The sequence below is a fragment of the Chiloscyllium punctatum genome, chromosome 45 (assembly GCF_047496795.1).
Source record: "Chiloscyllium punctatum isolate Juve2018m chromosome 45, sChiPun1.3, whole genome shotgun sequence".
NCBI lineage: Eukaryota > Metazoa > Chordata > Chondrichthyes > Orectolobiformes > Hemiscylliidae > Chiloscyllium > Chiloscyllium punctatum.
Window position 1 is genome coordinate 24131062 of NC_092783.1, and position 14389 is coordinate 24145450.

Genomic DNA, 14389 nt, shown 5'->3' on the forward strand with positions numbered 1-14389 from the left:
CTCCTCACCTTAGTCCTAAATGGCTTATCTTAGATCCTTAGCCTGTGAGCCATGATTCTGGACCCCACTGTCACCAGGAACATCCTCCTTGTGTTTACCCTGTGTAGTCCCGTTAGAAATTTGTAGGTTTCTATGAGATCCCCACTCATTCTTCTAAGAACCAGTGATTATAGTCCTAACTGATCCAGTCTCTCTTCATCTGTCACTCCTGTGTTCCCAGGAATCAAATCTATGTTGCACTCTCTCCAAAGCCAGAAGCTCGGGATTTTTAATAAGTTTCTTGAATTAAATTAGTACTTTAAATTGCACCCTAATACTGACCACTGTCCTGATTTTAGTCACAATCTGTAACGTAGTAAGGGAGTTTATCGCTGCTGTTCATTAATATAGCTCCTTGACATTTACTGAGAGGCCAGTACGCTCAGTGCCTTGCATTATTGTGTCTCCACTGATAACCGCGGTCACTCTCAATCGATGGCAGGACAGGCTGTAGGCTGGATGGCCTTCTACTGTTCCTCATGGTGTGCACCTCCAGAGCTGTGACCACAATGTGATTTTTAGATTTGAAGAAACAGAGGCCAGGTTGGATAAGAACCTGTAGGTTTTTTTTAAATTGTGAATGGAATGTGTGGAATAATTCAGAGCCTTTTTTTAAAAAAAAAGAAATCATTTAAAGTTTGAGGTTGGAAAATTAAACTAAGGAGAAGGCCATGTGAAGGTTTATTGGAATGAAAATTGTGAGAAAACACAAAAAAGAAGCCTTACCGAAGAAGAGAATGCCCCAAAATGTGTGAGCACCGGTAAAGTATTGCAGGGACTTGTTCAATATAAAATGTGCCCTAATGGGAATTGGAACGGAAGGAAACCATTTGAGCCTGCTCCTGCATTGATGTGAAATAAGATGGCTGACATCAACTCCACCAACTGTCCCTACATTATTTGATTCTCTTAGTCCAAATATCGGCCAGTCTCTGTCTCAAATAGATACTCAAATCTGTCCATGCTCTAGAACAAGGGGACGTAGCATCAAAGTAAGGGAGAGCAGATTTAAGACTGAGTTGAGGAAGCACTTCTTCACCCAGAGGGTTGTGAAGCTATGGAATTCCCTGCCCAGTGAAGCAGTTGACACTACCTCTTTTAATGTTTTTAAGGCAAAGATAGATTTTTGAACAGTAAAGGAATTAAGGGTTATGGTGAGGTGGGTGGGTAAGTGGAACTGAGTCCATGAAAAGATCAGCCACGATCATCTTCAATGGTGGAGCAGGCTCGATGGCCAGGTGGCCTACTCCAGCTCCTCTTTCTTAAGTTCTTATGATCTCTGGAGTAGAGACATTCACAGCCCCTTTCAGTGAAGGGAATTAGCTTCATCTCAGTCCCCTTGTCCTGCGGTTGAAGTTCCTTTTAATTTTGGATTCTGAACTAGGGCAAAATAGTTGTGTAACATCTGCCCGTAAAACCCTCTAAGGAGTTTTGTGTTTTAATTAATTTACCTCTGTTTAAACTCCAAATAAAAAAGCACCATTCTACTCAATTCCTCCTCAAAGATCAGTTCCCTCATCCCAGGAATAAATCTAATGAACTTTCATTCCACTGGGGCCAGCGTATCCTTGCTGAGGCAAGGAGACTAAGTTGTGCACAGCACAAAGTGACATTGTGTATTTGTTTTGCACACATTCTAACATGACACTACACATGCCTGCACAATGAATTCAATGTAACAGCAGGAAAATGTTTTACGAGAGATTAAGGTTCTGGAATGTGCTGTCAGAGCCAGTGACTGAAGTGGATCTATGTCAACACTTAAGAATAGGTTACTAAATGCTCCCATTTATATAACCCTTATCACAGCTTCAGAGCATCCCAAAGTGCTTCATAGCCAGTCAAGTACTGTAATGTGCATATGACATAGTCCAATAAAACAGCAGTGAGATAAGTGCTCCAGTTGACCTGTTTTAGTGATACTGACTGGATTGCCCAGAATGTGGAGGTAACTCGCTGCGACTTAAACTGTAAGGTTGGGATCTTTATTGGAGAAGGCAGCCCATGTCTTAATATCTTGCCTGGAAGACAGCATGCACTCAATACTGAGCTGGAATGCCAAACTTACTAATGAGCTGGAGATCTGGTGTGGCCGTGTAGAAGGAAGGTACATAGGAGTAGGGGTTCAGAAACTCTGTTTTGGGCAGAGTGGCCAGTTTTCCTGTTGTAAGGGATTCAGCACTGCCCTATTTATATAAAGGTATTTGGTGCTGAGGGATGGTCAGTTTTGTGGCTTGAAATCATTTCCTGCTTGAAAGCTGTCTTGAGAAAGGTTCTTTCATAATATTTCAACTGTACAATACATTTCCTGTCAAATTTTTGAACTATTTTCTTTTTCCCCTTTTGACAAAGAGCCTGTGTGAAACCTATTGTTTGCTCTCTCGCTGTTGAATTGTGGCTATAGACGGGACGCGCTGCCAAAACTCTGATTCAGAGCAAGAGTTGACCTGTGCCATTGCATAGGTGAAATCCCACACGTCTGGTCTGTGTCAGAACAGAAGATGTTTCTTAATCTTTATAAAAAGTGTGAGAGCTCACGATTGAAGTTTGCTGAGTTATCAACAGGGAAGCTGTGGTTACTTGGCTGGTGTTATACCATGCAAATGTTTCACTACACTCCACATTAGAATTTGGTTAATTGGTACAATTTGAGATGAATGATAATGTTTACAGCATAACCACGCATAAAGCAGCTCTTTGTTACTTCAGCACTGATAGAAGGAAGTTCATGTCCCAACAACAATCTTTCATTAAAATACTGTGTTCCTGCTGCTCATTTTTGTGGATTTCTTTCCTGTTTCCTCCTGCTGTGAGTGTGCACGGTTAAAGGTGTCGTAATCATCCCCTCTGGTAGACTGCACAGGGCCCTTTCTCACCTGATTGTCTGGGTGGTTGAACCAAGGAGCACCGTATCTGATTGTGTCCACTATTCAATGCACCACACCACACCCACCAGTCTGTGTCCTCCTAAACACAGTGATGCTGAGGCTAGCTATGTCCCCCTTGGTTCTGGCTGGCTGTCTAATGCACTGCAGTCTGATGGTGCAAACTGGATAAAAGGTGAGCTCATAATTTGGGATTGAGTGGGTCTTAACCACTCTTTCAGGGATTGTCAAAGGGCTGTGCCGCTCTGGTGTCGATCAGTGAACCCTAAGAAGGAATTGAAGGGGTGGCACGTGGTTTCGGAGGACCATGACCACCAAGCTCATAGCACTAGTCCTGGTCTGGAGAGAGTTGAATGCTTGCTCGGAAACTGAATGGGGCTGATGATCTCCAGTACCTGATATAAATTGGTGTGGATGTGTATTTGTTAGCTTTGATTGAGAATGTCAGGACTACAGTGCCATTCCATCCTCTCTGTATACTCTTGCTTGCTCGTGGACTCACCCAGAGCCATGCCTCCTTAGGTTACTGTGTAGTAATTGTGAACAGCAGGCTCTCTGCTCTCACTGAAGTTTGCACAATTATACTTCAGAATTCAGGCATTTCAGTATATGGGCAAGGCCAGAAGGGGAGAAAGTTACCAATTTTTATGTTGTAAGAAGAACTATTGGTTTCATAGAAAATGTTTTGGAAGTAATGTGTGAAATGTGGTTCCAAGTTTGTCAGTCCTTGTGGGCTGTGTCTGATCTGAATGTGTATGTTTAGCCAGCCTGTGTATTGTCTGGTTACAGTGCAGAATGGCACTCTCTCTGGTGGTGCATGTTGAAAGTGCACATGTATCTCTTATATGTACATACGGTACATATTCCCGTCATTGTTCATCTGGGTCCAGTTGCATTTAGGCCACTGTTTAAAGGAGGAGGAAGGATTAGTGCTGTAATCTGCACTGTTATTTATTGTACATAAATATAAAACTCCTAAACTTGTTAGATTCCTGATGACTGCCATTTCTGAGAGCCTGTGCACCTTTGTTTGGCATTCAGTGACATTGCTGTCGTTAAATATCCTAATTTCATGGGTGCCAGGCAGTGGTGCAACCCTGTAAATGCCATCGCCACTAGAATAGATCATGGATTGTGTGTACCATCTGAAAGGTACAAGTCTGGAAGCTCTCCCCTTACCTGAATGACAGCATGAGAGAAGCTAAATACCGTTCCAGGATTGTGAGCTGCTTGGCTGGGGCACTATTTACCATCTTAAACATTTCACTTCCTCAGTCACTGATGCACAGTGATTAAAGTGGGTACTATCTATAAGATGCACTGCAGCAACTCAGCAGGGCTCCTCCAACAACCCTTTCCAAACCCACAATCACTATCAGCCAGAAGGTCAAAGGCAGTAGATACATGGGAACACCACCACCTGCAGGTTCCTCTCCAAGCCAATCATCATCCTGATTTGGGAATATATTACTGTTCCTTCACTGCCACTGGGTCAAAGTTGTGGAATGCCCTCCCTAATGGCATTGTGAGGTATATCTTCTCTCAAACTGCAGTCATTCAGCACCACTGTTTTGAGACAGAGTAAGAATAGGTGCTAATTGGCTTTGCTCACAGTGTCTACCATGGTAATGGTGGCAATTGTATTTAATTGCATATGTCTGTGGGGATTCATTTGTGCTCCTATCAATAGGAGAGAATTGTGATTGATGTTCTTGAGTTGGGAGGTCGAAATCCAAACTGAAACTTGCATAAATATTCTAAAATTGGATCCACTTCACCATTTTAAAAACTGTGGCAGCATCTGAGGAGCAGGAGAGTCAACGTTTCGGGCATAAACCCTTCATCAGGAATGGCGTGGTGGGGCCAAGGGAATCCCCTCCCATGTTCCTGATTAAGGCCTTTATGCCCAAAACGTCATCTCTCCTGCTCCTCAGACGCTGCCTGACCTGCTGTGCTTTTCCAGCACCACAGTTTTTGACACTGAACTCCCAGCATCTGCAGTTCTCACGTTCTCCTTCACCATCTAGACTAGAGATTCTCAACTGTTCTTTTTGGCCACGGCCCCCCTAAGAGCTCTTCTCAGGTTCCAGGGCCCCCCTTTCAAACAGGGACATGACACAATCAGACAGAAAGTCATTTATCATTGAACACCAAGAAAACTTGAGCATTCCGACATATTGGACAAAACTTAATAAAAGACTGTATGAAATTAAACATTTATCAGGCATAATGGGATCCTTGAGCTTGCTGCTTTTCTGCAAGTTTCATAATATCAGTCTCCAGCTTAGACAATGACAGTCAGAGGTCGCCTCTTGTGTTGAGGGAAAGGCAATAAAAAAAAGTTGGGCCTTCTCCCACAGTGTTGTAAATATATTCGGCAGATCACTCTTGATCCAAAAATCGTTTTGAAACTGACTGAGCTGACGACGTGCAGTTATATCACTGAAGATCAATCAACCTCTCTTAAATTTCTGCCTCAACTTGGGTAGGTTGTACTTTGAATGGATTCTATTATAAATAGAAAGATATTGTGGCTGCCAGAGGAAGTGGTACAATTACAGCATTTAAAAGGAATCAGGATTGGGTATATGAATAGGAAGGGTTTAGAGGGATATGGGCCGGGTGCTGGCAGGTGGGACTAGATTGGGTTGGGATATCTGGTCGGCATGGACGGGTTGGACCCAAGGGTCTGTTTCCATGCTGTACATCTCTATGACTCTAAGACTCTCTTATAGATAGGAGGGAAACTATTGACTCCAATGAAGGTTGTTCATCGGTTCAGTTACCGGGGCCCCCAGAATCCCTTGGGGCTCCCCTACTCAGTTTCCAGTCTGTGCTCCCTTCAAATCTGCCAGGGCCCCTAAGGGGGCCATATGGCCCCCATTGAGAAGGGCTGATGTAGACCTTTTGGAGTGGAGCAGATGTGTGACTTGGAAAGGAACTTCTCCTGTTGTTCCATAAACTGCCTGCCCTTGCCATTCTAGCTTAGGTCATGGGTTTGGAAGGTGCTGTTAAAGAAGCTTTGGCAAGTCCCTGCAGGGTTTCTTGTCCATGGTGCACACTGCTGCTGCTGGAGGGATGCATGTTTAAGCTGATCCTATGGGTGCTGTCCTGAATAGCATAGAGCTGCTTGAGTGTGTTACTAATCAGGAAGATTAAATGCTGCATAATCTCTGACCTTGAATCTGATTACGGAATGATACTGATGCATGAAGGAGCATTCTACATGGGAGATGGAAAGGCAGACAGTGGCTTCCTTGTGTGCTAAATCTCATGCATAACCATTGATACAGTGCAGCCAATGTTAGTGCTATCTCGCCAGAAATTTGCATTACCCATAAAGGAGTAATTAGAATGTAACCACAAAGTGGTTTTCAATTTGATTGCTTTGAATATTTCTGCTCTACCCCTGGCTACCTTTTTAAATCTGTGCCATTCTGGAAATGCTGCCAATATACTGAATGTTGGGTTTCATTTTACCTGGAGACTTTCTGTTTCTTCCTTTTAGGCAGAGGAAGTTGGAAAAAGTAATGGAAGAAGAAGGCCTTGGAGATGATGAGGTAATTGTGTTTAAGTTGCCTCTTCTGATCTTTGTCTGAGAGAGCTCAGATGAAATGAAGACCCTTGTGGTCCTGATGTTCTTTCACGAGAAATCTGATTAGTTGTTGCATAAAGGCTGGTCGGGCTTATGTGACAAATAAAAATCTATTTCTGTTGTGCTATTCACGATGTAATTGGCAGTCAAGAGCATTTACCAGTGACTGCAATACTTCAATGTAATCATTCGTGTCATGTAAGAAATGTGGCAGCCAATTTGCATATAATAACCCTCCCAGAAAGAGAAGTGTGACTATGTCCAGGTGGTTCCTCTGCGATATGAAGGAAAGTATTTACCAAGAGAGGAGAGGGGGAAAGCTGCTGCCTGCCCTCACCCCTACCTCCCATCGGCTCTTTGAAAGAGTGTCATGGGGTTAAACTCAGTTTAACATCTCACCCAAAAGATGGCTGTTGTACCGCTGTAATTCCAGAAGTAGTGGGCTCAAGATTGTGCTGTACGCTTTGCAGTAGGATATGACTCTGACACTGCTATTGGCAGAGCCATGTTACTGAGAGATTCAGCATATTTCTTGCCTGCTAAACAATGTGATTATAAATCTATTACAATTTTATATTCACTTATCAGATTTCCTTTTTCCAACTATTTTGTATAGAGAAACAACCCTGAGCAGAAACCTTTCTGTTCAGTTGTGACACTGATGTGACACTCTGTTCACACAGGGCCTGGTGGGCTTATCATTGAATCTTGACTGGGATTCCAGCTGTGGCTAGGGCAGGTGGTCGACTCTGGCTGATTGTGACCTGGTTTGTAAATGGTACCAGATTAACGTTGTTACGGATATCAGTGAGTTTTTCAGACCCATGAGCCTTTTCTGTCATTTTAGTCAGATTGCAGCTGACCTCCACATCCGTTCTTCCCTTGTCATGGTGATCTAACGTAGTTGCTTAAAATAACAAAGAGATTTGATTGTATAGATTTATATAGATGCAGTGACCCGTGTCTCAGACTGTGTGGGGCCATGTTTGTGCTGCATTTTTTCACTAGGGTCTATGATCCAATGTGCTAAGCAATTGACTGACTGGTAGAGATGAGGCCCTTATGACCGTCTACTGACCTTTTTCTTGTAATCAATTTTACTCTTTCGATCACTTCAACTTGTGAATGACTGAGAACTCTCTCCACAGGTCTTCATTAACTTTTGGGATGAGCTATTATTGATGAGGGCAATGTTTAGAGTTAGAGTCATAGAGATGTACCCCACGAAAATCAGACCCTTTTGGTCCAACTCTTTCATGCCAACTAGAAATCATAAATTGGTCTAGTCCCATTTGGACCGTTTCCCTCTAAACCCTTCCTATTCATGTACCCATCCAGGTGCCTTTAAATTATTGCTGATCACTAGTTGCTGTCTATGAGGTCAGTAGTGAGCCACTTCCTTCGACTGCTCAAGTCATGTGGAAAAGTTTCTCCCACAGTCCTGTTGGGCGGGAGTTAGTTTTGACTTAGTGCTGATGGAAGCGCAGGTGACTTTTTTTTAGGGCAGGATGGAGTGAGACTTGGAGGGAAATCTGGAGATTGTGCTAATCTAATATGCCTGCAGCCCTTGTTCTACGTGATAGAAGTTGCTTGTTTAGGAAGGGCGCTTTCAGATTCCTGATTGATTGTTTCTTCAGATTGCTGTATTAGTAACAGTGTACAGTGTAGGATATCAAGGAGTTTCTCTGTGCCTGGCATTGACTGAGTGTTTCCTGTTGATTTTAGAAGAAGATGAGAAGATCCCAACATGCCAGGAAGGAGACGGAGTTCTTGCGGCTCAAGAGAACCAGACTGGGGCTGGATGATTTTGAATCTCTCAAGGTCATAGGTCGGGGTGCATTTGGGGAGGTAAGGTTGATGAAAGATGTACTTCCCCAATTGGACACTGAGTCTCCATGTGATACTTTCAGAAGGAGTGTGGAGTGTGAAGCCTTTATTGGGAGGGCATCATTGGGATTCCAATGTCTCCTCTTTAATCTTCAACACATTCTATGGCTAGAATCAATTTGCATGTGACTTTGAATAGACATCTGATAAGTGGTGAGATGGTGTTACTCTGACAGATAACACTTACTCAAGTTTGCTGGGTTCTTCAGTTTAAAGGAAGGCTTACCTTTCTGAAGGCTCTTTCACCAAGTCAGAATGTCACAAAGTGCTTTACACTCCCTGAAGAAATGTTTTACTGTCATCACAGTTGTAATTTAGAAAGCAGTTCTGCCAATTTATACACAGCAAGCTCCCACAAACAGCAAATCAATAGCTAGATAACTTTGCAGTAATGCTATTTGAGAAAGAACTAGCAACTGAGGCTCCTCTGCTTTTTTCACGGTAGTCCCACGGGCTCTTTGACACCACTATAGAAGGTGGTCGGGGGCTTCATTCAACTTTGCATTTCAAATATGGCACCTCGCACTCGAGAGCACTCCCATAGAACTGCACTGGGCGAGCCAGATTATACACTTGAATCTGAAGTGAGATGTGCACCTAGGCAAGGGTGGTACCTAAAGCTGGTTAAACTAGGTAAATGGCTGTTGGAATAAAATGTGACTGAGTGGGAAGTACTGTTTGCCTTTTACAGGTGCGCCTCGTACAGAAGAAAGACACCGGTCACATCTATGCCATGAAGATTTTGCGCAAATCTGACATGCTGGAAAAGGAGCAGGTGAGCCACGTTTGTTACCTTTCTGATTGGTGTCCCGCTTCATCCCAAACCTGGCGGAGCCTGAGACAGGTTTTCCATTCCTCTCTGGAAGTAAAGCCTGCTCCTGTTCCTGCTCCATCCATGGCTGATTGTAAAGGCTGTTTGAGGATTTAACACTGAACGTGACTGTGTTCAATGTGGCTGGATTGGGACGAAGGTGTGGGTCAGTGCTTCCATGTTTAGTAATGTTTCACAAATATCAGCAGGAACTCAAATTCTCTTCTGACCAGGGAGAGCAAGCAGCTTCTTGTTGGAGTGTGCACCACTTGGGGCAGGGGACGGGGTGCCACGGTGAGGGAGGAATGAAGTTTCTATACCGTATCCTCTGGAGCAGTGTCAGTGTGCAGCAGAACACATCTGGGCTCTGTGCTTGCTCACTCCGGTCAGATCTGGGTGTGTGTGTGGACCTCTGACGTCAAGATGGAATTCACCTGCCTCTGTCTAGGTCACTGTTGTTGGGAACAATGAGATTAAATGAGGCAGTGATTTGGTAACAACAAGGGATTGGCTGAGCTTCACAAGTCTTTGTATAGCCTGTTGAGGGATGGGAATGGTGTTGGGTTGTGTTCAGGTTGGGGGAGTGTAGATCGGTGGGAGTGTAACCTCTTTCTTTGTCCTGATGAGTGGGCTGTCTGAGCCATTCTGCCATTGGTCTTGCTCATCTCCAGCTTGTGCTGTGGCAGGACAGGAATGGCTCAGTGTGGGTCCTCTGCACACTCTCTAGTTTATAACCTTCTCTTGCATCCCGCTCTTTGTTCTCCTGTTCAGTGGTTGATCATAGTGTGTTGCCTGAAACAGCAGCATCTTTTTGTTTTGTTGACTTTCGGAGCGTGCCATGAGGGAAAGTGGTTTCTTGCAGAACTCTGTTTAATCTTGTGTGTTTTAGTATGTGACTGCAGAGTCCTGTCTCATGCTCCCAAACTCCCCCTGTTAATGGTACTGCCAGATAATACAATGGTCAAACATATTGTGTGCTAACTATCTTGCCAGTGCATTGTAACTAGATGACCTAATGAAGGTGGCATGGTGGCCCAGTGGCTAGCATTGATGCCTCACAAGGTCAGGAACCCGGGTTCGATTCCAGCGTCGAGTGACTATCTGTGTGGAGTTTGCACATTCTCTCCTTGTCTGCGTTAGACATTAGCATTCAGGAGTGGAGCAGCTAGAACACAATGAAGCGTGAAAGGTCCATCATGTGATTCTGTCTGGCAACACCCCACACATCCCCTGGTTTGTTTAATGTACCTTTCTGTTTCAGGTGGGCCACATTCGTGCAGAGCGAGACATCCTTGTGGAAGCTGATAGTCAGTGGGTGGTGAAAATGTTCTACAGCTTTCAAGACAAACTCAACCTGTACCTGATTATGGAGTTCCTCCCAGGAGGTATGTGCTGGCTCTATGTAATCTCAGGCTTGCTGTATGAGGTGTATTTACTTCAATCTGATAACGGTTTAGCTGCTTCCAGGGGCAGGAGTAATTGTTGAAGCTCTCCATGTGTTAATTCTGTCATCTCCACCTTGGCTCCAAACTCTAAACTCACACGGTGGCTCAGTGGTTAGCACTGCAGCCTCACAGCACCTGGGACCTGGGTTTGATTCCCGCCTTGGGCGACTGTCTGTGTGGAGTTTGCACATTCTCCCCGTGTCTGCGTGGGTTTCCTCTGGGTGCTCCAGTTTCCTCCCACTATCCAAAGATGTGCAGGTCAGGTGAATTGGCCATGCTAAATTGTCCATAGTGATAGGTGCATGAGTCGGATGGAAATGGGTCTGGGTGGATTACTCTTTGGTGGGTCGGTGTGGACGTGTTGGACCGAAGGGTCTGTTTCCACACTGTAAGTAATCTAATGTAATCTAATGAAAGGTCTATTGATCTCAGTTTTGAAATTTTCACTTGACCTCTGGCCTCCCCCACTGTTTGGGTGATATATATGCTTTCCATTCTCCTTTGTGTAGACAAATGTGTTTTTTTTCTTTATTGATTGATGGGATGAGGCCATTGCTGGCTAGGCCAGCATTTATTGCCCATCCCTAATTGCCTAGGGGCAGTTAAGAGTCAACCACATTGCTGCGAGTCTGGATTCACATGTAGGCCAGACCAGGTAAGGATGGCAGCTTCCTTCCCTGAAGGGTGTTAGTGAACCAGGTGGGGTTTTCCAGCAATCAACAATGGGTTCATGGTTGTTAGACTCTTTTTAATTCCAGATTTTTGTTGAACTCGAATTTCACCACCAGCCTTGGCAGGATTCAAACCCGGGTCCCCAGAACATGACTTGGGTCTCTGGGTTAACAGTCCAGTAATTATACGGCTAGGCCATCGCCTCTCCCTGCTTTCTGACATCGCCCCTGAAATGGCCACCTCAAACTGGGAGCTTGTGTGTCCCTCTACTGGGCTCTCCCACCAGAGAAAATTACTTTTTCTTTGTTTTACCCCTTTAATCATCTGAAGCCCCTTAACCAGATCACCTCTTGATCCCCTGCGCTCAGGGCAAATTGAGCATAGCTGATCCATCCTATTCTTGGAGTTTAAGATTCGTAGCCTCCTCTAACCAGTTTCGTTTTACACTGAATGAGCAGCACATACAGGGAATACATTTTTCATTTGCTGACCTAGGGAGCATTATCAGTGAAGATTAGATTAGATTACTTACAGTTTGGAAACAGGCCCTTCGGCCCAACAAGTTCACACTGACCCGCCGAAGCGCACCCACCCACACCCATTCCCCTACATTTACCCTGAAGCTAACACTACAGGCAATTTAGCATGGCCAATTCACCTGACCTGCACATTTTTGGACTGTGGGAGGAAACCGGAGCACCCGGAGGAAACCCACACAGACACAGGGAGAATGTGCAAACTCCACACAGTCAGTCGCCTGAGGCGGGAATTGAACCCGGGTCACTGGCGCTGTGAGGCAGCAGTGCTAACCACTGTGCCGCCCACTTTTTTTCTTTGTTTTTAGATTAGGTTACTTACAGTGTGGAAACAGGCCCTTTGGCCCAACAAGTCCACACCGCCCCGCCGAAGCGCAACCCACCCAAACCCCTACATTTACCCCTTACCTAACACTAGGGGCAATTTAGCGTAGCCAGTTTACCTGACCTGCACATCTTTGGACTGTGGGAGGAAACCAGAGCACCTGGAGGAAACCCACGCCGATACGGGGAGAACGTGCAAACTCCACACAGTCAGTCACCTGAGGCGGGAATTGAACCCGGGTCTCTGGAGCTGCGAGGCAGCAGTGCTAACCACTGTGCCACCGTGCCGCCCACCAGTATGTGACCTCTTCTTTCAGAACATCTTGGGTTTATATTATTTGAGTTGACTTGAAGTGGGAGGGTCAGGTGGGCCGTTTGATAAAGAAAACCGAACAAGCTGATGACAATTCAGATTCCTTATCCTATTTAGGCTCCATCTGTGACCTGTTGTCAATCTGCCCTGGCTACATCTGGCCCTAGGTCTCTGTGTGGCAATGACTCCTGACTTCCCACACACCACTTGTCGAGTTTTTGGCTTGATGTAGGTGGGTGCTGTCCAAGTGGTAGACCAGTTACCTGACCCTTTCTGTGATCCCTGGACTCCACTGGGTTGTTGAATGAACTGCTGAGATGTGATGGACTGTCTCTGTCCACAGGGGATATGATGACGCTGCTGATGAAGAAGGACACACTGAGTGAAGAGGAAACTCAGTTCTACATTGCGGAGACAGTACTGGCCATCGACTCCATCCACCAAATGGGCTTCATCCACAGGGACATCAAACCAGACAATCTCCTGCTGGACAGCAAGGTACCGAATAGAGCTCCTGGGTTTTACTGAATGATGAATTCTAGTCTCTAGAATTACATCTGTTCACAAATTGCATCTATTGAACTGACTCCAGATAGTTCTCCTTTTAATTGCGTTCCTGTGTGATGCTGTGTTATAGAAAATCATGTAATGGGAAAAATTAGGGGTGAACCACCAAAACTACCAGTAAAAATTGAAACAAAAGTAGTCGTTAACCTAACACAAAACGATAGCACAGTCGAAGTAAATTTTGACCTGTTGTATGGTACTCAGCTGATTATTGGCAACTGTACCTGCTGGCTGCACTACATACTAGCCAGCCTTCTGATCCCATCCAGTGAAAACACTGCACAAGTCCGATCCCAGAATGAATGACTGATCAAGGGCTGAATCTTATTTTTTCTTTCGCTTAAGTGTCAGTTTTGTCAAGTTTTTCAGAGGGTTTCACATCATGATGTCTGAGAACATCTGTCACTTTATTTTACAAACCCCACCTGGTTTATTGCCTGCATCCCTTTCCGGTGCCCCCTCACACATTCCAGCCCCATCATACCACGTGCCATTTGCAAAGCAACTCACCACTTCCTGGAAAGCCCAGAATTGACCAACACCCATGGTGCACCACCATCTGTAAGAAGATATTGTGCACCCAGACAAGAGCTGTCAGTCCAGAGCTGCCCTGCATGGTTCCTGATGTTTTCTGCCAAGTCCAGGGCCAATGGAAAATCGATGCCTGTCTTTGTGGGCAGGGACATTGACATGGAGATGCTGCTGGTGGGGGTGGGGTGATGCAGAGGCAGGATGTCCTTTACACAGAGGACACCATTCTACTGGAACCACGCCAACCTAGACTAGGGTTACCATCCAGGCCAGTTCAGTCTCAACCACCTGAAGGAATGTACAGAGTGTAGGAAGAAGATCGATGCCCTTCTCCACTCTGCAGTGAAAATGCCACCATCTTTTCCTTGATATCTCTCACTCACTGTATCCTCTCTGCTACTGTACCCATCATTTCCTGCAACACTTTTCCCACTCACTCTCATCCTCGCTAGCATCTGACCCTGACTAACCCTGTGAATCTCTTCTGCACAGCCCACTCACTGCCTCAGGACATCTCCACGCATGCAGCAAAGGTAATGCTGTGCTACCCACCTTTCTCACTCCCACCTGCTATGTGCAGAGTTTCCTGGGTTTGACCACCCTGAGCAGCTGACTGACCATGTCCACACCCCTGTACTGGTATTTTTGTTGCAATTGGTTATGATCGTGATTAATCGCTGAAACCGATTCACATGAGTCTGCAGATATTCTTTAACTCTAAACATATTTTTAAACAAAAGGGGGGAGCAAAGCTCTTAATACAAACAACAAAGTCAAGTTTTAA

General features: G+C 45.0%; 1 protein-coding gene across 5 annotated transcripts in view; it reads left to right on the top strand.

The window, feature by feature from the left end:
- The window catches only part of LOC140467232 (serine/threonine-protein kinase 38), an 84747-nt gene that overhangs the window by 54922 nt on the left and 15436 nt on the right, over positions 1-14389 (top strand). For all 5 annotated transcript variants that reach the window (XM_072563460.1, XM_072563464.1, XM_072563463.1 and 2 more), the window contains exons 3-7: positions 6433-6484; positions 8245-8367; positions 9098-9181; positions 10479-10602; positions 12851-13005. In XM_072563460.1, coding sequence (XP_072419561.1) covers positions 6433-6484; positions 8245-8367; positions 9098-9181; positions 10479-10602; positions 12851-13005 — 538 coding nt within the window. The remainder of the gene's footprint in view (positions 1-6432; positions 6485-8244; positions 8368-9097; positions 9182-10478; positions 10603-12850; positions 13006-14389) is intronic.